The sequence below is a fragment of the Artibeus jamaicensis genome, unplaced genomic scaffold (assembly GCF_021234435.1).
Source record: "Artibeus jamaicensis isolate MK-2021 breed Jamaican fruit bat unplaced genomic scaffold, CSHL_Jam_final contig_233, whole genome shotgun sequence".
Taxonomy (NCBI): Eukaryota; Metazoa; Chordata; class Mammalia; order Chiroptera; family Phyllostomidae; genus Artibeus; species Artibeus jamaicensis.
In genome coordinates, this window is record NW_026521486.1 from 64,570,692 (window position 1) to 64,593,257 (window position 22,566).

General features: G+C 43.2%; 1 protein-coding gene across 2 annotated transcripts in view; it reads right to left on the minus strand.

Moving 5' to 3' along the window:
• CPM (carboxypeptidase M) overlaps positions 1-22,566 on the minus strand; it is an 87,217-nt gene that overhangs the window by 32,463 nt on the left and 32,188 nt on the right. Inside the window, exon 3 of one of the 2 annotated variants that reach the window (XM_037150086.2) lies at positions 4,470-4,567. The exons of the other annotated variant lie outside the window; for it this stretch is intronic. Coding sequence (XP_037005981.2) covers positions 4,470-4,567 — 98 coding nt within the window. The remainder of the gene's footprint in view (positions 1-4,469; positions 4,568-22,566) is intronic. 2 annotated transcript variants of the gene reach the window in all.

A 22,566-nucleotide genomic window follows, 5' to 3' on the forward strand; every position in this document is an offset into this window, starting at 1 on the left:
ACATCAGAACTGGCAATTCAGTTAAGCTTAACAAACACATGTGGAATACCGACCCTCATGCTATTCTTGACCATGGACCCTGAGGTCAAAGGTGCCTGTGAGGTCAAAGGTGCTTGTGAACCCCAAAGTGCAGCCTCTGACCTGCACTTTGCCTGTTATGGGACTAGTTTAAACCTGTTGGCACCCAACTTTTTAAACACATTGTCAGGTCTCACTTGAATACATATTTCCATTAGAGATTAATTAGACATGTATTAACAGGTTTAGAGATTACCCCAGTGTAAGATTTTCTTTTCTACAAAGTTTTTAAAAAGTGAAATAGAGGACAGGCACCAAACAAAGAGAGGGGAGGGCTCCAGGAAGGAAGAAGCAGCGATTTCCCAGGCCTCTCTCCTGTACCCACAACCAGGCTGAGGGTATCAGCTGTTCCCAGTTTCAGGGCAGCGCCCCAGTTTTTGGTAAAGCTCGGGTTGTAGATACTGGGTTATACTTTACTCCAAAGCCAGCCAGTGGCAGGATGAAGTGGAGGGGCAGGGCAAGGAGGCAAAGGCCCAAACTCCCAGACAGTGTGCACGTCCACGGAGTGAGGGAAGGGCACAGGGCCCCACTCAGTGTGTGCTGGGATCGTCCCTTATGATTAAGAACAGTTGTTAGTCTGCAGGTGCCTTGGCTCTGCTACTCAGGAGCTGCCCTGAATTAAACCTGGAACTGAGGCTTCTGCAGCCCAGCAACGTGTGTGCCAAGAACTGGGTGGTCGAGAAAACGCCTGCTGGTCTTGCTAACATGGGAAAGGCAGCAACTCGAAGATATGTCTCCCATATTCTGAGACAGCGTGCACATCAGGTGATGCAGCTTCATCAAATGTCAGCTACCTCCCCTGTGTGTCTCTGGAGCTGTCAGGGAAGGGAAGCAGGGAGAGGGACCAAGAAAGGGACAGAGAGAGGTGCCTGGGAGATGCTCATCCTGGGGCTTCTCAGGGCTGGTTCCCCTTTTACTGGGTGAACAAGCCCAAATCTTGTCATCCAATGGCACTGGAACAAGAAGGTACCCATCCAAACATAGGTAATTTAATTTATTTGTAAAAATAAACCATAGATCTATGTGGAAAAATAAAAACAGAATATTCCAAAAGCAGCAGAGAGAGTACAGGAGGCAGAGCTGAGGCTCTGGCTCTGGGGTCAGGTAGCGTAGGACCAAACACAGACCCGGACTCCCTTCCAGGCGAATGACTAACAGACGTGCCTCCTGCAGAGGCGGTCAGAAGCACTGATGTGGCCTGTGCCCTGTGCCTGTGGGCAGTCTTCACTGATGTGCTGTGCGGCACTGCAGAGAAGGTAACCGACACCTGCCCCACGGGCACAGCCAGCCAGTGTCATCATGCAAAGGCCGAGAGCCAGTGGCAAGGTGACCGAAGACAACAAAGAAAAATATCATACAAAACAAGAGTAGATTTAACTTCACTTCTTCTGTAACAATACTTGCTTGCAGACGTGGCCATTTTTAGACTTTGCTACTCACAGTCAGCTTCTTGCCTTCCTGAGTGTGGTCAGGCTCCTTAGCCTAAACCCGAGGCGTCAGCCAAATTAACCCATTTGCACAATTTCTAAGATGCATTTTGGCCAAAAAAAAATTCACCTAAATTCAACAGACTTTTAGAGCTAACTTCTCATCTGAAGTAAACAGAGGAACTAGAAGCACAAGTTCAATGATACAGTATAAAAGGAAACAAAATATCCAAAATGTGGGACATTCTGCAGGACAACTGATTGGGTCTTTGTTAAGTCTACTGTCAGGAAAAGGTTCCTTAAATACTAGATTAATGGAGATTCAAGGGGTATAGCAACCAAATGTAATACATGATCCTTATTTGGGCAATTTTGGAGGACATTTTAGGACAATTGGAGGAACTAGAAAGTGGAAAATAAGGTGAAGATAAGATAAAGATTTATTGAGAGAAAAGGGAGTTAGTATTAACTTTAAAAATATGAATAGCAAATTAGTGTGCTCATTTGCTAAAAGTGCAGGCACATACATACACATTCACAAATCTGGAATGATAAATAGTAAGGAATTAACAGTCCTAATTTTTGGAAGGTCAGTATACAAGGTTTCTTGTTTGCTTATCTGTACCTTTTTCTAAGGTATACATATGTTGATTTAGTAAAAATAGATTATTTTTAATTAAAAAAATCTGATTCGAAAACAATAATGAGGTACAAGACAGGTCTGATAACGGAATTGTGTCTTCCTGATGTTGATGCCGCTGTCATCTGGCCGTGGCATGAGGTGTGGAAAACACACACACACGTACACACACGCACACACACACACACACACTGGGGCGGATCCAGGGAAAAGAGGGAACATTTTATTTATTTTTCTGTTTTAAAAGATTTGTTTATTTTTAGAGAGGGGAAGGGAGGGAGAAAGAGGAGAGAAACATCAATGTGTGGTTGCCTCTCACACGCCCCCTACTGGTGACCTGGCCTGCAACCCAGGCATGTGCCCTGACTGGGGATCGAACTGATGACTTTTTTGTTTGTAGGCCTGCACTCAATCCACTGAGCCACAACAGCCAGGGCCTATGTTCCTTTTTAATAGTAGGTTTTGAAAATGTTTTTTCAATGCCAAAACATCTGAGAGAAGGATGAGTAAAGCGGTTAGACCCTGTACCTTCTGTGACTCCTCCACTCTCCTAGGTTAAGCTGTCACTTTCCTCAGCTCCTGGTGGCACCAGGATGGCAGAATACACAAGATCTCAAATTCAGAATGATGACTGTCTCCTTGGTCCCTAGAGCCCACAGACCCTGCTCCCATCTGGGACACAGAGAGGGTCACAGGACTTCAGGTCCCAACCCCAAAACACACTGGAACTTTTCCCCCCACCCCATCTTGGTCCTCAGATCAAAGTGAACCGGAGAGCCCTGACTTGATGGGGTACATTAACTACCTGGGGAGCAAGAAGCCAGAAATTTGGGAAAGCACATGGGAGGAACAAACAAATTCAGAGATGAATGAGGGAAAGGACTTTTGCTTATCTTCGGAAGTTTCGGTTCAGAGGATTAAATTTTGAGCAGCAGACTGCACCCTCTGAAATGCCAGGAATTCAGTAAACAAACGACTGAAGTCAACAAGTGTCATATATCTCTGATTAAAAATGGATTCCACAGGACCCTGATCAACAAAAAGAGGAAGTCTAGGCTGCTGTCTGGAATGAAGGGTTGTTCTATTAAAAACAACACTGGTCAGACTGCTAGCAACAGTAAGTCTTCTAAAGCACAGTCCATTACACTAAAAAAAAAAAAAAAGTCACAGGAAGGTTGAACTTCCACTCGCCTACAAATCCAGTTCAAAGATCAGCTGCTTGCTTGGAGGTGAGCGCTTGCATCCTAGCTCCAGATGCAAGAAGTGCCCTCTCTGGGCAGGACAGGTTGGGTGGCATGTCTGGAAAGGGCAGGCTGTGTGTGTGTCACGAGGGGTGGGTCCTGTTTCGGGAAAGCCCAGGTCTGGGGAGGGTTAAACCAGGACAGGAAGCTCAGCATTGGATTAGAACATGCCACCCACACTATTGAGACTTCAGAAGTGTTTTAACAAGCCAGCCAGCTGTACTTACTGGATATACATTTACTTCGACATTCCTTAAACTTAGGTGTGTTTTACAGTTTGCTACACACTATTCCTACAGGAACTTTCTTTAATGTGCTGTCTTTCCCTTCCATTTGATTGCCTAGCTGTACGGAGTCCTGGGGAATGGAAAACAATACAGTTGTCATATTCTTAAAATACTCTGAGGAAGTAAGGTGAGAAATAGCAGTGAGCGTTTTCAAATGCCTAGCAAGAACAATAGGACAGGTAGAAATGGTAAAAGGGCATTTTGCCAAATATAAAATAAATAACAGAAAAGATAGCGTTTCTCCCTGCCACGCTGGCAAAGAGGCAAGACATCACAGAATTTAAATGTTTGTAGATGGTGAAGATGGGAGAACCCTAACTTTGGTTGTCTAAACTTGAGCATTGAAAACACTGAATATTAGATTCAGAGCAAGTGACAAAAGCTTTAAAAAAAAACAGGTATCCCGCGTTGGGAGAGCTACTTGGGATCTTCTGATGGTGTGAGTTCAAATACAATGTAACTCCTTTGCTGAGTCACCTTGATGCTGACCAGGAGGCAGGAAATCAGTCCCAGGAGTTCAGGGACTCAGCTGGCAGCTGGCATTTCGGCACCACTGGTCTCCCAGCCCCCAAACAAAATGAGCTCGAGCGTCCCTCACAGGACTCTGGGTAAACAACCAACGGGCTGTGATGGTGGCTGGGCCTCGGTTCCTTGTTGTCTCAGAAAGTCTACCAGGAAGACCTGTCCAGATTCTTTGCTATAATTTGTATTGCCTTCTTGGCATTTACACAAAGCTCAAAAGACCCCAGGGGACGTTTCTGTGGTGACATTTCAGATGTTCAAGCCCCATACATACCTCATCTCCGTGCATATTTGCCACGTATTTGAACTCTGGGATCCCAATTCTGTGTTCCTTTGGGGAGCGACCCACAACAAGAACCCACAGGTTTCTGCCTTTATGGGAAAGAAAAAGATCGAAAAATAAGTTGTCTTTCAAAAGGACAAATGAACTCTGGGAGAGTGGTCAAAGAGAGCAGACGATGCCGCATCTCCCACCCTACCGCTGTTTTGTGACGCCTGGCGTCCGTGACTGCCAGCTCTGTGCTCAAAGTGCTCCGAGCTTACTACTAGCCCAGACCCTGGCGATTTAGCACAAATGTTTAACTTACTATATTAAGATGTGATTTTTAAAACTCTAAGACTTACGAGGCCACACGGATCTGATTTTTCCAAAATGCTTGTATACTTTGCCCTGAGTTTCTCCTGCTTTGTAGAAATGATCTTGCTAATTCACACAATTACACAAACTTGAACTGGAGTTGGTGGATGACTGGGAGGGTGCCATGCCACTCAGGACAAGGAAAGGGGAAAAAAGCAACAGTCATGAAACATGTAACTCAGAAGGCAGCTTGTCCTTCAGGCGGGAGATCCTGGATTTTGTCTGCAGATGCTGATGGGACACGGCCCCTTTGCAGTGAGTGTCCTTGATGTGCCGGAGTCTTATAAAGTAAACCAGGAACCGCAGTGCATCCTAACAACACCTCCGGGGACACGCTAGGTCCTAGCTCTGTCACAGATGGTGCGATGTGGGCAAGGAAGGGCAGAGACTCCAGAGCGTTGAGGATTTGCTTCGTGCGTTCATTACAGCTGGTACGCTGGTTCACCTCATCTCAGGTAATCCCTTGTCATAGCTCACCAAGACAGATTTTTAACCAAACTTCACAAACGAGAAAGCTGATCTGCAAAAATTATTAGGTAAACTGCTTGTGATCACAAAGCCAGCCAGTAAGAGGCTGTGATTGGAGCCCGAGAGCCAAGGCCTGAATTCTAACTCTTTGATTTCAGTTCCAGCGCGCCTTCCACTGAGGGCTGCCCTTCCCTCAAGCGTCTTGGTCTCCTAATCAGGAAAAGCAAAAAGGTCCCTTTTAATTCTATGACCATCCGGGTCTTCGAATGCAAACATTTAAAAATTAGAGACTGGGGATTGTATGTTTGATATCTATCACATGTATACAAAGGTCAAATATCTGTGATGTCTATGCCTTCTGTGGAATTCAAGAGCCCAGGCAGGAATTTAACTGCAGCTAATGGGCAAATGCACAGCAGGCCCCTGCAGAATTTCGGATCCAGGTCCTTAGATCAAGGGTCCCACAGCCTGAGACACTCAGTTGCCATAGGAATCCAGTGAGAAGCAGATACTGGACTTATCTTTTTCACCATTTATTGTTATTGTAACAATAGGGTGATGGCTTTAGATTTAGTAACTACAGGAATTCTCAGAAAATGACCCCAGCTGCAGTTTATCTGACCGATGCCTCCTGTTCAGTGCGGGACACCCATACCTCCACTTATTTAGCACCACTTCACCTGGGCATCGAACCAGGCGATTAGTTTGTACAGGTAGGTCCTCTATGCTCAGTGAGTTTCTGACCTGGTGGAGAGGGGCGACACACACACGTGTAATCACACTAGACGGTGACACAGGAGCACAGGACTGTGTGTCAGGCACTGTGGGAGCAGAAGACGATGAACGGTTAACCTGTTCCAAGGATGGGGGTCATGTAAAAGTTTACAGGTGTAGGGTTTTAGATCTGATGTCTGAATGGGGTTCAGAAGAATGAGTTTGCCACATGGACCAGCACAATCCACCCATCAGAGCCATTTCATTAACCAGAACCTTCCACTCCCCCACTACACCAGTTCTCAGCTCATTTGGAGTTAATTGTACAAAGTTAACATTTTCATGTGAAGCAAAGAAGAGCGTTTTCAGAGGACAAGCTATCAAACCTGGCTCTTTGGGCTTCCTTCTGGGGAATTCTTTTAGGTGGCTATTCATTCTTTTAAAGCTAAAATAATCACAGATTTGCACAGAATATGGTCTAGTCCCCTCATGGGCAAGGGGAAAAAATCCAATATCATCTCAACATACTATTTACTAATTATTAAATTTATAACTCTACATCTGCAACACTGGCCTGTTAAATAAAGGAGAGTATAAGACAACAAAAATCTTACTTGACATGGATAGCCAATATTACTTGATTTAAGGAAGGAGAGAAACCAAAGCAGAAAAAAAAAGTACTTTGATGGGAAGGAAACTCAACTTCAAGTTTAGCACAAATGGCCCCGAAGTGAACTGTAAGATGAGAAACTCACCTTGAATAAACCTCAATGGCGCAAAGTCTAAGACAGAAACCAAGCAATCAATCTGGAAGATATTCACACCTCTTGAAGGGTTTTAAGCAACCTCTCCAACAAACATGGCTGTCTCTGGTTTCGAGGAGGGTTAATACACAAAGGACAAACTGTTTACTTTTCACAGCCTGATTGCCAAGGTAAGGGTAATTTAAACAAGATTTTTTTTTTCTATCAAGGTTGGAAAGGTTGGGAAACCTTTATTCCCCAAAGTTCTTGCTAATACTATGTGTGCTTAAGAGTTATGAATCGCTTGGTTTCTTTTTCCTCGTCACAAAGTAAACAAAACTTGGATTCCAAATATTTCAGTATCTGTGTTCAGGAGCTCACTAGGGGCTTGACAAGATCCTAGTGATGTGACAGGGGTGTCCAGCTGGGTTTGTTTGAAGGACTGAGGAGAGTCTTACAATTCAGAAGGCTGCACAAAGACAAGGAAACAGGCAGTAAGTGCCACAAACTTCTACAGGAGTTCTGAAGAAAGTAGGAGAAGCTCAGAAGTTGAAGTACAAGGTCTTCCCAGACAGTATCCAGTCATGTACTGTGAAAGACAGAGGCATTTATTGAACAAGATACAAGAAACACTGTACATTGGACAATGATGCCTCAGTCCCTTTCAAAGTAGGCATTTTGGGACCACACACAGTTCTCCCAATCACCATCAGCTGCCCCATTGTATGTCCTGAACCTCATCAATGGTCTGAAATCTCTTGCCTTTCAAAGGTGATTTTAGTTTTGGGAACAGCCAGAAGTTGCAGGGCACCAGATCTGGGCTGTAGGGTAGATGAGTCACCTGGGTGATTTGCTGTTTTGCCGAAATACTCCACATAAGACATGATGCATGAGGAGGCATGTTGTCATGATGAAGCTGCCAATCATCAGTTGCCCCTAGCTACAGCCTTCTGAATCATCCAAATAGTTTCCACAGAGGAATGTTCAAGCTTAATGCAAAATTTGATGCAGATTTGATGCTCTACTAATTCAGCGGTTTTGAATTCGACAGCCACACAGTACACACACTCAATGGCATCTACCGCCTCCACTGACTAGTACAGTGAAGTTGTCATTGTTCATGCATGTGCATTCCAGTCTACTCTCTTTGGCTGCCAGGTTCTATCGATGTCCTGCAAACCATTCTCATGATATTAATGGTTGGACTTACTGGGACGTGCCTCATACAGCTTCAACAGGCAGAAATGGGCGGAGTGTCATCTCCATATCAGAATCACCTGGATGGTTGTGAAAAGGCCAATCCCTGCACCCCATCGCTTACACCCAACTCCAGGTGGGAAGCTGAAGCCTGCATTTATCAGGCTCCCTTGTCGATTCTGAGGCCCATTAAAGTTTGAAAGCTGCTGAGACCGAGGCAGGGAACATCCAGATAGATTTGGGAGGCAGTGAACCTTCAGGTAAAATCATCTCATTTTACATATACTTGTGAACATGTCTCTATGTTAACAGATATAATTCTACTGTATCTTTTAAAATGGCTGCTTAATATTTTATACATGAATGTATTGTCATTTACACAACCAATGCTCTGTTGGTAGGTATCCAACAATACATAATTTTATGCAAATTTCAGCATGTCCACTGAACCTGTGTACAGAATTTATAACATAAAAACCTTTTATCATATGAAAGAAATCAAAATGTAAAATGTAAAATTCTATAGAACTATGCCCATGTGGAGCAGATTTTACATTAAAAAATACCATGGAAGTAAATGGCTCTGTACCATATAAAGCCTTCAATTAAATAATTGTTGAGCCCCTTAAAAGAATTACTTAAAACACAATTTTTAAAAATCAACCAGGTAAGTTATGCTCAAAAAAAGAAAAACATTGACAGTGGCACACTGTTGGTGATAAGGGGCAAACTGACAGGGTGATAAAACCAAGTACATTTTTTTCACCTTTCTATATTGCCACTGTTTAAAAAACAAACAAACAAACCCAATACCATCATTCATTAAGTCCAGATACTACATGCCAGGCACTATGATAAACACTTGTTACTTGGCCTTCATAATGCTTCTGTGTGTGGCAGGTGGTAGCCACAATTTATTGTTGAAGAAACTGATTTAAGTGGTAGAACTAGGGTTCAGCGCCAGGTCTATCTGATTCCAAAATCTGTGCTCTTCTGGATACTCCAGGCTGCCTCTTTTTTCCTGAAGGTGCTAGGTAGGCCAGAGCCAACCCCACTCGGGAGGGAAAGTTCCCAAGCACTTTTCTGTATAGAGTGGCTGTGGTTTGCACCTGGAGCAAGATGCCGGCTGCTCCCAGGCTACAGCCGACTGAGCCCGGACAAGACACCGGCAAGGAGGCCTACCCTACAGGGACGTTCCATGTAGGTGTTGATGTAACAATGCTATCGGACTATCTCTGATCGGGGAGTTTCCACGGGACAGGCCCAGAGAGTGGCAGAGACCCTGCCTGGGTGGCTCAGTCACTGAGGCAGAGCTGCAGAGATGATGAAGCGCATTCCAGTTTTTCATGAGGCTTGTTGTATGTCTGATCCATGAGGCTCTACTTTCTCAAACTTGCTCATTTCTGTGTACCCTCACCCTCGCCAAAGCTTGTGAGAGCTTGCCTGGTGAACTGAGTTTCAGTGTCCTCACACGTAAGTGTGGACAACAGCCCTGTTGGCAAGGCTGGTGTGAGGCTGGTGAGCTCCTTCCAAGAATGAGCTAAAGATCTGATACCAAACCTTCAATTTCACATATGTGCATTCCCTTTACTACTCACACAGAGGCTTATCGCACAGCACACAAAATCCTACATTAAATAATGCATGAGTCCCTAGACGAGCTGAAAATAGCACATTACTTAAGTCAGGTTATAGACTCAGCCTCCCAAATTTACATCTGCTCAGTGGCTCATTACGAAAGGAAAGCAAACACTGGCACAAAAAACAAGGACCAAAAGCATGGGCCAAAGTTTCCAGATTGGCGATGCTTGCGTGGTGGTATTCACAGCATTTCATGTATATTTGCTTAACAATGACAAGCATAAGCAGTAGGCACTGGGATTATCCTTTCACACAGGTGGACACAGTCTTATGGAACCTCACACGGCAGTGGTTCCCAAAGTGTGGTCCATCAGCACCACCTGGCAACTTGTTAGACATGCACATTCTTGAGCCTCATCCCTTAAATGCTGACTCAGGAACTGGAGGTAAGGACCAGCACTCAGCAATTTAAGGAGAAGGGGATTCTCACAGCACAGTCTGCACAGTCTACCCAGAGAATCCACTCTGTTCTTAACCATCCCGCTGCACTGCTCTAGTCACATTAAGGATGGAAAATAGCAAAGACAAAAATCAAACAAAAATTTACCTTACCAATAGGCTGATCATGAACAGCCAATAAATTACTACTAAAATGCACTGAAAACACCGTATTAAGAAGGAATACCATAGCAAGACACCACTGGCAAAACCTAACTGCTGGAAGTTTTTCCCTGAGTAACCTCATTATATCTGCATGCACCATCACGTGGTATTTGTCTGTGGATAGATACGATTCTAGGGCTCAAGTAATGCTTTGGATTCTAGGAGTACAATGTTGAACATGAATTTAAAAACAAAAAGGAAAAGGATAACAAAAGCACCTAAATACTTGCCATGTGGAGCTGTCCCAAGTGAGGGGAGCAGGGGTGGCCCTTGAAGGACGCAGTGAAACACCAAGGTGGACAAGCACAGGCCAGGAACGTGCTGGAGCACAGGGTCTGAGGTCAGGAGCCAGGACCCAACAGCAAAGACTGGCCATGCCCCAGGGTGAGGCCTTGCCGAAAGCAGCAGGCAGCACTGCCACCTGCAACCAAAGCCTGGATGGACTGAACGCAGCATTCCCAGACTCATTTGTGGAGAATCAGACACATCTCCATTGTGTAAGGGGCCCTCCTGTACAAGGGCTCCACTCTTCATTTCTCACATACTCATTCAACAAATACGTGCTGACTGCCTATCCTGAGCCAGGTTTTGGTCAGCAGAGACGGGTATGAATCCCTCGCTGATTATATTGCCCCAAATCCACTCATTTTGTGTTTCTGACATCATTATCATTAAAAAATACAAAGTCCAAAAGAAATACAATGCTTGACAAACAGTAATTTGGGAGTTAATCAAATGTGAATCAGATCACATGGCTCTCTGCCACCGAGACAGTGCCCGAGACCCTCAGCCCATCACAGACATCTCATGGACTCTCCCCGCTGCCTTGAGCTTTCCACAGTACCACACACCAGGATCTAGCTATTCTTTTTTTTTTTTTTAAGATTTTACTTATTTTTAGAGAGAAGGGAAGGGAGGGAGAGAAACATATTGATGTGTTTCTCCATCAGTGTGTGGTTGCCTCTCCTATGCCCCCTACCGGGGACCTGGCCTGCAATCCAGGCATGTGTCTTGACTGAGAATTGAACCGGCCACCCTTTAGTTTTCAGGCTGCTACTCAACCCCCTGAGCCACACCAGCCAGGGCATAGCCATTCTTAATTATGTTTATTTCCAGAAGGAGCCAACCATCTGCCTTATTTTTAATGAATGCTCATTCTTCTGCATGGATAGTCCTTAGTCCACCCAGTCAAAGGGGCAACTTCCACTTGCCTTTTCAACGCTCAGCCAAAAGCCCCCTCCATCCAACACCTTTTTTACCCTTTCCCTCTCTTGGTCTCATCCTGTACCAGCCTAGTTACTCTCCCCTTTGAACTCTGGGAGCACTTCTGCAGCCCCTCTCCTAACACTTACTGAAGACATGGGCTTTCCTGCCAGCAAGGGATTGTACATCTCTGTGCTTGGAGCACTTAGTGTTGTGCGTGGCATAAACCTAGTAGATGATCAATACCTACTGCAAAATGAATGAAAGACTAGATACATCGGTAAGCAAATGAGGAAGTCCAGTTGGATCCGGGGTCATGTCTGAATCAGGGATTAGGTTATTTTCCAGTATTGATGACAGTGACTGCAGCCACACTTCAAAGTGTCTTCTGAGATGGGATCTGAAAAGGGTCCAACTTTCTAGATCAATTCCAGAGCAGATGCACCTGCTTGGAGTATTTCCGCATAGAGTGCCGGGATTTAAACCAACTATATGGCTTCAGGTTCGACTCTTCAACATCATGGGGAGAGGAGATTTCATCTGCTTGCACATTTGCGCCCACGGCGCTAACATTACATACCTGAGAAACACAGATGCTCTATTTCTTCCTGAACAAGAGAGTGGAGAGGTTTGGGAAACTCGACTTCTAAATCAGGGATTCTTCTGGTTGCTCAGGGACATTTCCCTTTTTAGGGGATAAAAGGAAAGGAAAAATCTGAAAATGCATGGAGTTGAAATACATTTTCTTTTCTTCTTTTGTGATTTCAAGAGAGTCAAGAATCCCAGAGAAGTAGAGCAGCTGGTTTCATTAATCAGCAACCATCAACCAAAAGAGGATTCTAGGAAGTCCCTCTGCCTTCATCCTCTGCCAGCTCCATCCTCTCCGTCACCCCACTGTGTTCCCTGGTCACAGGCTGATGAATCTGTTCCCCTTCCTCTAGCAATTTTCATTTCAAACCATAAACCATACAATTATAAGAAGTTTCTGAAAAGTGAGTTCTAAAAACCAGCCGTAATTCTCATGTCCCAACTATTATAATTTCCCTGTTTCTCTCTAGTCTTTTTTTCATAGAGACAGGAAATTTGGTTTTAAATCCCCAAAGTGAAAACCCCTAGAGGCCTCCTGCTATAAAAAGCTGAGAACTTCACTTTTTGGTCCCTTGGGAGAGAAGTCAAACATAATCAGGTCATCTTATCTGAAAGTACAAGAAGTACTTAAAGAGATTTTTTAAATGGTATTTTAAAAGATACAATAATTACAGCTAACACTATACACTTGTCCATTTAAGGGTTCTCTCTTTTAGGGTGGGTGGGGGGCATCCTGGTTCAGTGTTGATGTTTTGGTTCCTTCTTCCCAGTTGGTGTTTTTACTTCTTATGAATTTCTGCTGTGATTTATGAGAAGGTCGATTCCGATCCATTTGTCCCAAAGAAAAGACAGTTTGTTGGAGGTCTGTTTTTCCTTTTGCCTATTTTTGCTACTCTAAGGACGCATCTTTTAGTGGCAAGAAATAACGGCAGTTAATTTTCCAGTGTCCTCATAGGCTGCTCTGGAGAACACAACTTTTTCTTTCGACCATCCTACTCCCTGAGTTTGTGCCCTAGAATACTTTCATTTGAAAGTGGGGCCAGCCATAGTCCCAAGGGAGGGATACAGAGCTCCTGATATTGTCAAAATGAGGGTCCTTCAGGACAGACACTTAACAAAGGCGGACTTTTCACTACTGTCACTGTCCTGGGACTTCAATCTCACAAATACATCGATGGTTCAGTAAGCACATCTAAACCAGTATTTCGGCAGCATGCCATGTGCCTCAAAACAGCACCTAAGATTTCTTAAAAGATATGTAGGATCCTTGAGGGCACCTCATAAAAAGATGATATACGCAGGTTCCACAGTCAGACTGCCAAGGTTTAAACACCTCGCTGTGTGGTTTTGGGCAAGCTGCTCAGTCTCTCGTGGTGAATCAGTTTTCTCATCTGTGTTATGGGGTTAATTTTACCTCTGTGTTATGGGGTTCTATCTCACTTAACCCTCACAATTTTCACAACAGTGCCAGAAACAGGGGGAGCTCATACTTGTCTGGGGACTGGACTGCAGAGAATGGGCTGATGACAAAGTATAGGCCCCAGCAGATGACACAGTAGTAGAGCAATTAAAGAAAAAATTCAAATATAAATGTCCATAAAATATAGAGGCCTCATGCCAACAGGCGGCAGAAATGTATGATCCAGACGACCTGCAAATCAGCTCAAATAGACCAGACACACTGCGTAGCTTTTAACATTGAAGCGTGGATTCAGAAGGCACAAGGGGCTGCCTTGAGAGAACCTGTCCTTCAAAATCTATTAGCACCAAATCTGTCACAAACAGTCATCCCACCAGACATCAGGGGGATTTACTTTCTAAGTCCAAGGGTGACGTCTCATTCAGAATTCCCAGGACAAAATGTCCGAGGGCGGTGCTGGGCCTGAAAGCATGTCACCTTGGCTAACTGCGCTGAAACGTTAACTGTAAACGTGTCTTTCACAACATTTTCCTACATGGTCTGTTGCCAAAGTGGCTGAAGCCATCACATGGATTTTAACTATCTCCAGGCTTACCCAGGTTAAGATTTCCATCCTGGCCCTGTCGTGGAGGGATTTCAGCTCATTACTCTGAGAGGGCAACCTGGGAACTTGTCGATGAGGAACTGGTTCATTAGGAGTCAGTTGGTGATGCAGAGCTGGTTCAGTGTGAGTTCGTCAATGGTAACAAAAGGCAGGGGAGCTGTCCCAGATTACAAGGCTACAGTGATGTAATGCTTTATGCAATGTGTTTCCAATCCTTGATTGGATTGTAAGAGGGGGGGAAAAGTCATAAAAGGCATTTTTGGAACCACTGGAGGACTTTAAATATGGAGTGTATTGTTTATTGAATGATCATTATTTTTCTCAGTGTAATAATGGTATGCTGTGGTTAGGCAGGAAGAAGTCATTTTTATTTTTTAAGTTTATTTATTTATTTATTTATTTATTTATTTATTTATTTATTTATTTACAGAGAGGGGGGAAGGGATGGAGAAAGAGAGGGAGAGAAACATCAGTGTGTGGCTGCCTCCCATGTACCCCCCACAGGGGACCTGGCCCACAACCCAGGCATGTGCCCCGACCAGGAATGGAACCAGCAATCCCTGGTTCACAGGCCGGCACTCAATCCTCTGAGCCACAGGCTAGAAGAAGAACTTTTCAGGTCCATGCTGAAGTATTTAGTAAATAAGCATGTTATTTGCCATTTCTAAAAGTTCAGCAAAATCTGTAGATAGAGCTCATGAGAGAGAGGGAGAGAGACAGTGAGCAGGCAAGTGTGGCAAAACAGTAAGAACTAATGGATCTATATGAGGACTATATATTTATTTTACTACTTTTACAATTTTCCTACAGGCTTGACAATTTTTTAAATAAAAAGCTGGGGAAGGGGAAGTTTTAAAAGAGGTAAAGGTAAAACAATCATGGCCTGCTCTCGTGGCTTCTGGCTTCAGTAGCTTGCAAAGGTGAGATGCAGGACCCAGAGAAGTCAGAGGTGTTCACCTGGAACGAAAGGTGAGGCCCTGAGGAGGGAATGGGGCCCCGAGGTGAGACATTCCCGGGCTGCCTCTTCCCCTTGACAACACTCTACTAGAAAAGGGGTTAAGAAATTACCATGTAAACTATTCCAAACAAAAGCACATTAGCTGATTAAATCTCCCTATATATTAAGAAAGAAAAATCATCTTGATGCAAATGTGAATTTTCACCAAGGACAGGGATTTTTAATTTTTTATAAGACCAGAAAAAAAATCTACAAAAATATTTTTAAATTATATGCTTTATGTCATCATTCAGCCTTCTGGTCACCAAGTTGTTCATCTAGCAAGGTCCAAGTGATTAACATGGGGTTAGAATAAGAAATCAATAAAGCCTGGGTGTCGGGCAATTTAATCATGACTTCCATCTCTTTCCTCAAGACTGGGCGCTGGGTCAGGGAAAGCAGAAATGTAAATGACTGAAATTGTTCTCTCTGCCTCAGTTTGATTTCCACTCCCCCTCAGGCCTTGTTACAACAGATCAGCAAGACTATTACAGGAGAGGGAGGGGAGGCGCGGCTGGCTCAGTGGCTACTGAGAGGAACAGTGGGAGAAGAAGGGCCTGAACGTCTCCCAGCCTGTGAACATGGGCTCAGGAGAAGCCCTGCTTTATCCAGTGGACATCAATGAAGGACAACACATTGGTGGCTTTCAAGCATTCTTTCAACTTATTCCTGAAAAAAGCCATAGCCTAAATTTGTTGTCAACAAACATAACAAATGATATAATTACTCAATATAATAACCTCCTTCGAAGGAGTGCTAATGATGACATCTACTTCATTTCAATTTGTGTTTTTAACATAGCCAAGAATATGAGCATACCATAACACTACACAGTTCCAGATCACTTAAACCGTGAGCTGGTGCGAATGAATTTCTGTAACAAAGTAGTATGCTCAATTTGCTGTACGTATTGTTGTCAACTCCACACGAACATATTTGCTTAAAAAACAAAACAGGAAACAGTGCCTACACATTCATATCATTGCAACACCCTACCTTCAGAAATTATCAACAGATTTCTCAAGCTTACAAAGCAGTCGGCAAGGGTGCTTTCAGCAGATCCATCACAGTGATCACTCACGGGGGAACATCAGGCGGTGAGCTGCTTTAGTAGGAATTTCTATTGGTTTGAGAGTTTTCCAGCATTTCACTGAGAATTTCATTATTAGCATTAGGAAGGGGGTAGCATATTCAAATGCTGTCATAATCATGGAATCTGAGGAAAAACTCAAAGATTTCAAGAAGCCCTACCTGCTTAAAATGCTGATATTTTACATAATTTCCAAAGTTATTTTCATATTCTTCATGTTATTTAATTTTCAAGAGAAACTCAATGAGATAGACAGGGCGGGTGTTATCCTCATTTTACAGATGAGAAAACTGGCTCAGTCAGCCTGGGATTTGAACTGGATTTTTTTGTTTGTTTTAACTCTAAGATTAATGTTTGTTCCACCTTGCTCCAATGCGTAACAGAACTTCCTCTGTAACCAATAAATACTTAACTTCCTGAGAATAAGAACTTGAGGCATCTAACACCCAAAACAAAGCAAGAACTTCATCTCCCATGTCTCTCTCCCCACCCAACAAAAGCAACTGTTAATAAGTCACTTCTCTGATAGTGGCATTAGACTTATCAATGAGCAGATGCTTTCAGGTGTTTACTTTCTTTTGTGTCTATAAGAGCTCAGAGATACCCACTGGTTACCCATAATGTTATCTGCAAAACAGGCCTATGCACACACAGACAAAGAAACCAGCATTTATTTTGGAAGTGGCTAAGTGTCCCAACTGTTTCTCTGGCTGTGTGTTCACAGTTGATTGTGTGCTCACAATACGTCTTTCCTAAGCTGAAGACCAGAGCTTTAACAATGCTACCTGGTGCCTATAACCTGGTTTGGTTTATCTGTCTGAAGGAGCAACACTGACTGTTCAGGCTCTGAACTGTCTGCCAGAGCAGACCCAAGATTACACATAGGTGCCACCTCCAATAAACATTTTAAGGTCAAAAAAATCTCCCAAGCCCACCTCTTCCGCTTATTAGCTTCATCTCATATCAACTCCTACCTGAAAAACAGGTTGAGAAATGCCCATTTCTGAAGAAGCATGTGGAAATGCAGCTGTTAATAAGCCACCTGAGTTTACACTCGCATTAAAGCATATCTTATCTTGATCTCTGTTAGTTTGTATCTATTTAATTGATTACATCCTGCCAATTTCACAAAGGATGTGAGGCAGCTTGGTCATATAGCACACTGCTCACTGGCAAACTGTTCTCCAGAAAGAGTGGGCCAGATGCCTAGAGTTGATTTCATAAACATCAATGTACGATGCCAGTCAGGCCTCTTGCTAGGCACCACGTTTCCATGGGCTGTGACATTGGAACCTCAGTGAAAAGCCCAAGTACAGATAAGGAGCCATTCCAGAGATGCTTTCTGACCCCACCAGGCACTGGCTCACAACGGGGCCAGGTAGCCCTGGTTCATCTGATAGTCACAGCTCCGCACCCACCTTTTGCAGCACATGGTGGCTGGCCAGCCTTTATCCTTTCTGACAGTGTGCCTCTGTTGACCTCAATTGAATTTAAGACATTTGTATACTGGGACCTGATTCACGTTCTCCCCTATTTCGCATCACTACACTCAATCCAATGGCTGGGCTGAAAGGATGAGGCAGATTCTTCAGAAAGGATGGGCAACAAGAATTGACAGGGCTTTTTCATTGCTCAACATATCAGCAATACTCCACCAAAGAATGAGTAATAAGGCACTACCTTGAGACATGTTCAACCATCACTCAGAGTTAGATGCACACTTACCGGCCAATGATAAGGTTCAAGCCACCTCCATTTAACACACATGTAAGTTGGCATGAAATGGTATGACAAAGGCCCAGGAGAAGAGCTGGGGAGGAGCAGTTTTAACCCTGGCTTTTGCATGTGGGTGGAAGGGCAAGATGAGGCAGCGAAGTATGTGGATGGTGATACAGTCACACACGGATGACTTCTGTCATACGGAGAGAAACTTTGGTGGGATAGAACCACACCTGAAATTTATCCTCTTTCCATTAAAATGCAAGAAGATTTTTAAACACTTCTCATATAGGCATCAGAGGAATTCAGAGAAATCTTGTTGCAGCCGTTTTTGTGGATTTTAAAATAATTTTTATTTACTTATTTTAGACAGAGGGGAAGGGAGGGAGAAAGGAAGGGAGAGAAACATCAACGTGTGGTTGCCTCTCACACGCCCCCTACTGGTGACCTGGCCTGCAACCCAGGCATGTGCCCTGACTGAGAATCGAATTGGCAGCCCTTTGGTTCACAGGCCAGTGCTCAATCCACTGAGCCACACCACCCAGGGCAAAGAGAAGTACAGAAACATTGATGTCAGAGACAAACATTGATTGGCTACCTCTTACATACTCCCCAACTGGGGACCAGCCGGCCTGCAACCCAGCCGTGTGCCCTGACCAGGAATCAAACCAGCAGCCTTTCATGTTGCAGAATGATACCCAACCAGCCAAGCCACACTGGTCAGGAGGATTTTTTTAATCATGTAAGTGATATTCTACAGTGTGAGTTCAGTCATTCTCAAAAAATCTTTTGCTCAGCCTATATAGTCCTGCTGGTGGCCAGAGTTAAACTGATCAACAGTAGGGTAGGTCAGTAGCATCACTGTGTTTCTTACAAGATTATCTCTGGACTATTTGCAACAGAATCTGGTACAACTACAAACTCTTGGGCTCCACCCAGAGTGGAAATCTCTAGATATGAGTTCAGGAGTTTCAATTTTTCACAATACCTCATTAACTACAGTATATACCATTAAAGAAACTCTTCAGTGAAACAATAAAATATAGAAAACTATACATTGTACAGCTCACTGTGGACTTTATAAAGTAAACATATGGTTGTGAAGCCAGCTCTGTAGAAGCACCTTTGTGCCTACATCCAGGCACTACCTCCTATTGTGGATTCATTCATACTGTTGTGTAAGTGTAAGTCATTCATTCTCAGGGCTGTATCGTGTGATGTGAAACAAATGGAGAACCACTGCCACCCAGAATGAAGCCCAGGCAGAGCTAAGCATGGATATGCCAGCACTTATATCACGAGGCACTCTCCTCCATTTTTGCCATAGGGTCAGACTTTTCCAGGAACTACAGAAGTCACACTGTAACCAAAGTCATATGGGCCAGAGCAGCAGCTGTGTTTCAACTTCAGGGAGGCTCCTACCAGGGGGTCTGATAACCATAGAGGCAGTACGAATATCTTCTCCTGACACAGCTTCTTCAACTCTGCAGCATGAGGTCTCATCATAGTAGAATTCTTTTCTGCCCACCACATTTGCTAATGTAGCCAATATGGAGGCATCAGCACAGTAGGTACACTCCAAGTTGTAAGTCTGCTACCTCTGATGTGGCCCTGGGCACCCTCAAACTCTTGGGAGTCTCAGCTTCCTCATGAGTAAAATAAGTCTATAATTTATAGCTCAGTGAAACTGGGGGTGGGGGGAGACCCAAGATGGTGGAGGAGTAAGTGAAACTTACACTAACTACCTCCCAGGACCAATCTAAAAATATAACTAAATTGTAGAGAAATCATTCTGAATAACGAATTGAACACTAGCTGGAGAGAAGTCTTACAGCAAAAAACAGAAGAAACCATGACAAGACTGGTAGGGCGTTCAGAGGGGACATACGAGGGCTGACTGCACTCCCACGGGTGGCAGCTGACACGCCGAGGGATATTTCAGTGGTTGAGGGGTTCCTCTTGAGAAATGTGCAGTCTAAACCCTGAGCAGGGCTTCCTAGCCTGCAGCACCAGATTGGAAAAGAACCCAGATAAATCCAGCTTTGAAAAGCAACAGGGTTTCTGTCTGTGAGGAAGAGATGGCTAGAGACACAGAGAGCCTCTTAAAGGGTCAATGCTGAAATTTTTGTTTGCAGCCAATTACCCTGGACTCTGGCAGAGGGAGGACAGAGTGGACTAGAGATGCTTGAGGAGAGTCTGGGGTTGGTGGCTCTGGGGAGAGAACTGGAGGAACAGCCATCAGAAAATCTGTGCTGAGTCATTCCCCGTATTGAAGAAGCCATCTTTCTCAGGCAGAGCACTCTACTTCATAAGGCATCAGCCTGACAGGAAGCAATAGCCCCAACCACAGTCATGACTTTGCCAATTACAGTTTGATTAGTTTAACAACCGAGTGGTTTGATGGCTGGTTAGTTTAACAGCTAAGGTGGAAAATACAAAGATTCAGCCAAAATGGGAAGACAAAGAAACAGACCCCAAATGAAAGAACAAGAGAATTCTCCAGAAGAACTAGATGAAATGGAGGCAAGAAATCAATCAGATAGAGAGTTTAGAGTAATGATTATAAGAATACTCAGGAGCACGAAAAAACACATAGAAACCAAAAAGGACCAGTCAGGAATAAAAAACACAATATCTGATATAAAAATACACTGGAAGGAATAAACAGTAGGTTATTTGAAGCAGAGGATCACATCAGTGATTTGGAAGACAAGGTAGAAAAAAACACATAGGTAGAGCAACAAAAAAATTTTTTTTAAATGAGAGCTTAAGATATATTTTGGACAAAATGAAAGGTAACAATGCTCTCATCATAGGAATACCAGAGGGAGAAGAGAGTGAGTAAGGGATCGAGAACCTATTTGAAAAAATAATGACGGAAAATTTCCCTAATCTGGTGAAGGAAAAAGAAACACAAGTCCAGGAAGCTCAGAGAGTCCCAAACAAGTTGGACCCAAAGAGGCCTACATTGAGACACATCATAAGTAAAATGACAAGGCTTACAGACAAGGAGAGAATCCTAAAAGCTGCAAAAGAAAAGCAGGGAGTTACCTACAAGGGAGCACCAATTATACTATCATCTGATTACTCAACAGAAACATTTCAGGCTAGAAGTGAGTGGTGTGAAATATTCAGGGTGATGAAAAGCAAGGACCTAAAACCAAGGCTACTTGACCCAGCAAAGCAATCATTTAAAATTGAAGGAGAAATAAGGAGTTTCCCAGACAAGAAAATTCTAACAATAAAGTGACGCTATATGCATATCTACCAATAATCACCTTAAATGAAAATGGCTTAAATGCTCCAACCAAAAGACACAGCATAACTAAATGGATGAGAAAACAAGACCGATATATATGCTGCCTCCAAAAGACTCATCTCGGGTTGAAAGACACACACAGACTAAAAGTAAAGGGATGGAGAAGGATAGTTCATGCAAATGGAAAAAAAGAAAAAGCTGGGGTAGCAGTACTATAGCCAACAAACTAGACTTTAAAACCAAGGCTATAGTAAGAGACAAAGAAGGACACTAGATAATGATAAAAGGAACAATCCATAGGATGATATAATCTTAGTAAACATTTATGCACTCAACTAGGAGCACCTAAACATATTAGGCAAATCTTGATGGATATAAAGGGAGAGATCAACAGAAATACAGTCAAAGTAGGGGATTTTAGCACCACAATGACTTCAACAGATAGATAGATCTTCCAGACAGAAAATCAACAAGGAGACAGTGGCCTTAAAAGAGATTTTAGACAAATGGATTTAATTGATATCTTCAGAACATTTCATCCCAAAGCAGCAGAATGTACATATTTTCAAGAGCACATGGAATGTTTTCTAGAATAGACCACACATTAGGACACAAAACAAGTCTCAATAAATTTAAGAATATTGAAGTCATATCAAGCATCTTTCCCAATCACAATCCTATGAAACTAGCAACCAATCATAAGAGGAATACTGAAAAACACAACAAAGACATGGGAGCTAAATAACATGTTGTTAAACAATGAATGGGTCAACAATGAGATCAAGGAAGAAATCAAAAGATACCTTGAAACAAATGAAACTGAGGACACAACAACCCAAAATCTGTAGAACACAGGGAAAGCAGTCCTAAGAGAGAAATTCATTGTATTACAGACCTATCTCAAAAAATAAGAAAAGCTCAAATAACTTCACACTTATAGGAACTTGAAAAAGAACAAACAATGACCAAAATAAGCCTCTGGGACATCTCCAAATGTGCCAACATCTGAATCATAGGAATGCCAGAAGGAGAAGAGGAAGAGCAAGAAATTGAAAACTTATTTGAAAAAATAATGAGAGAAAACTTCCCTAATTTGGTGAAAGAAATAGACAAGTCCAGGAAGCACAGAGTCCCAAACAAGTTGAACCCAAAGAATGGTCACACAAAGACACATCATAATTAAAATGCCAAAGGTTAAAGACAAAGAGAATCTTAAAAGCAGCAAGAGAAAAGCAGTTACCTACAAAGGAGTACTCATAAGATTATCAGCTGATTTCTCAAAAGAAACTTTGCATGCAAGAAGGGACTGGCAAGAAGTATTCAAAGTGATGAAAAGCAGAGACCTACAACCTAGATTACTCTACCCAGCAAAGCTATCATTTAGAATGGAAGGGCAGATAAAGTGCTTCCTAGACAAGGTAAAGCTAAACGAGTTCATCATGACCAAGCCATTATTACATAAAATGTTAAGGGACTTATTTAAGAAAA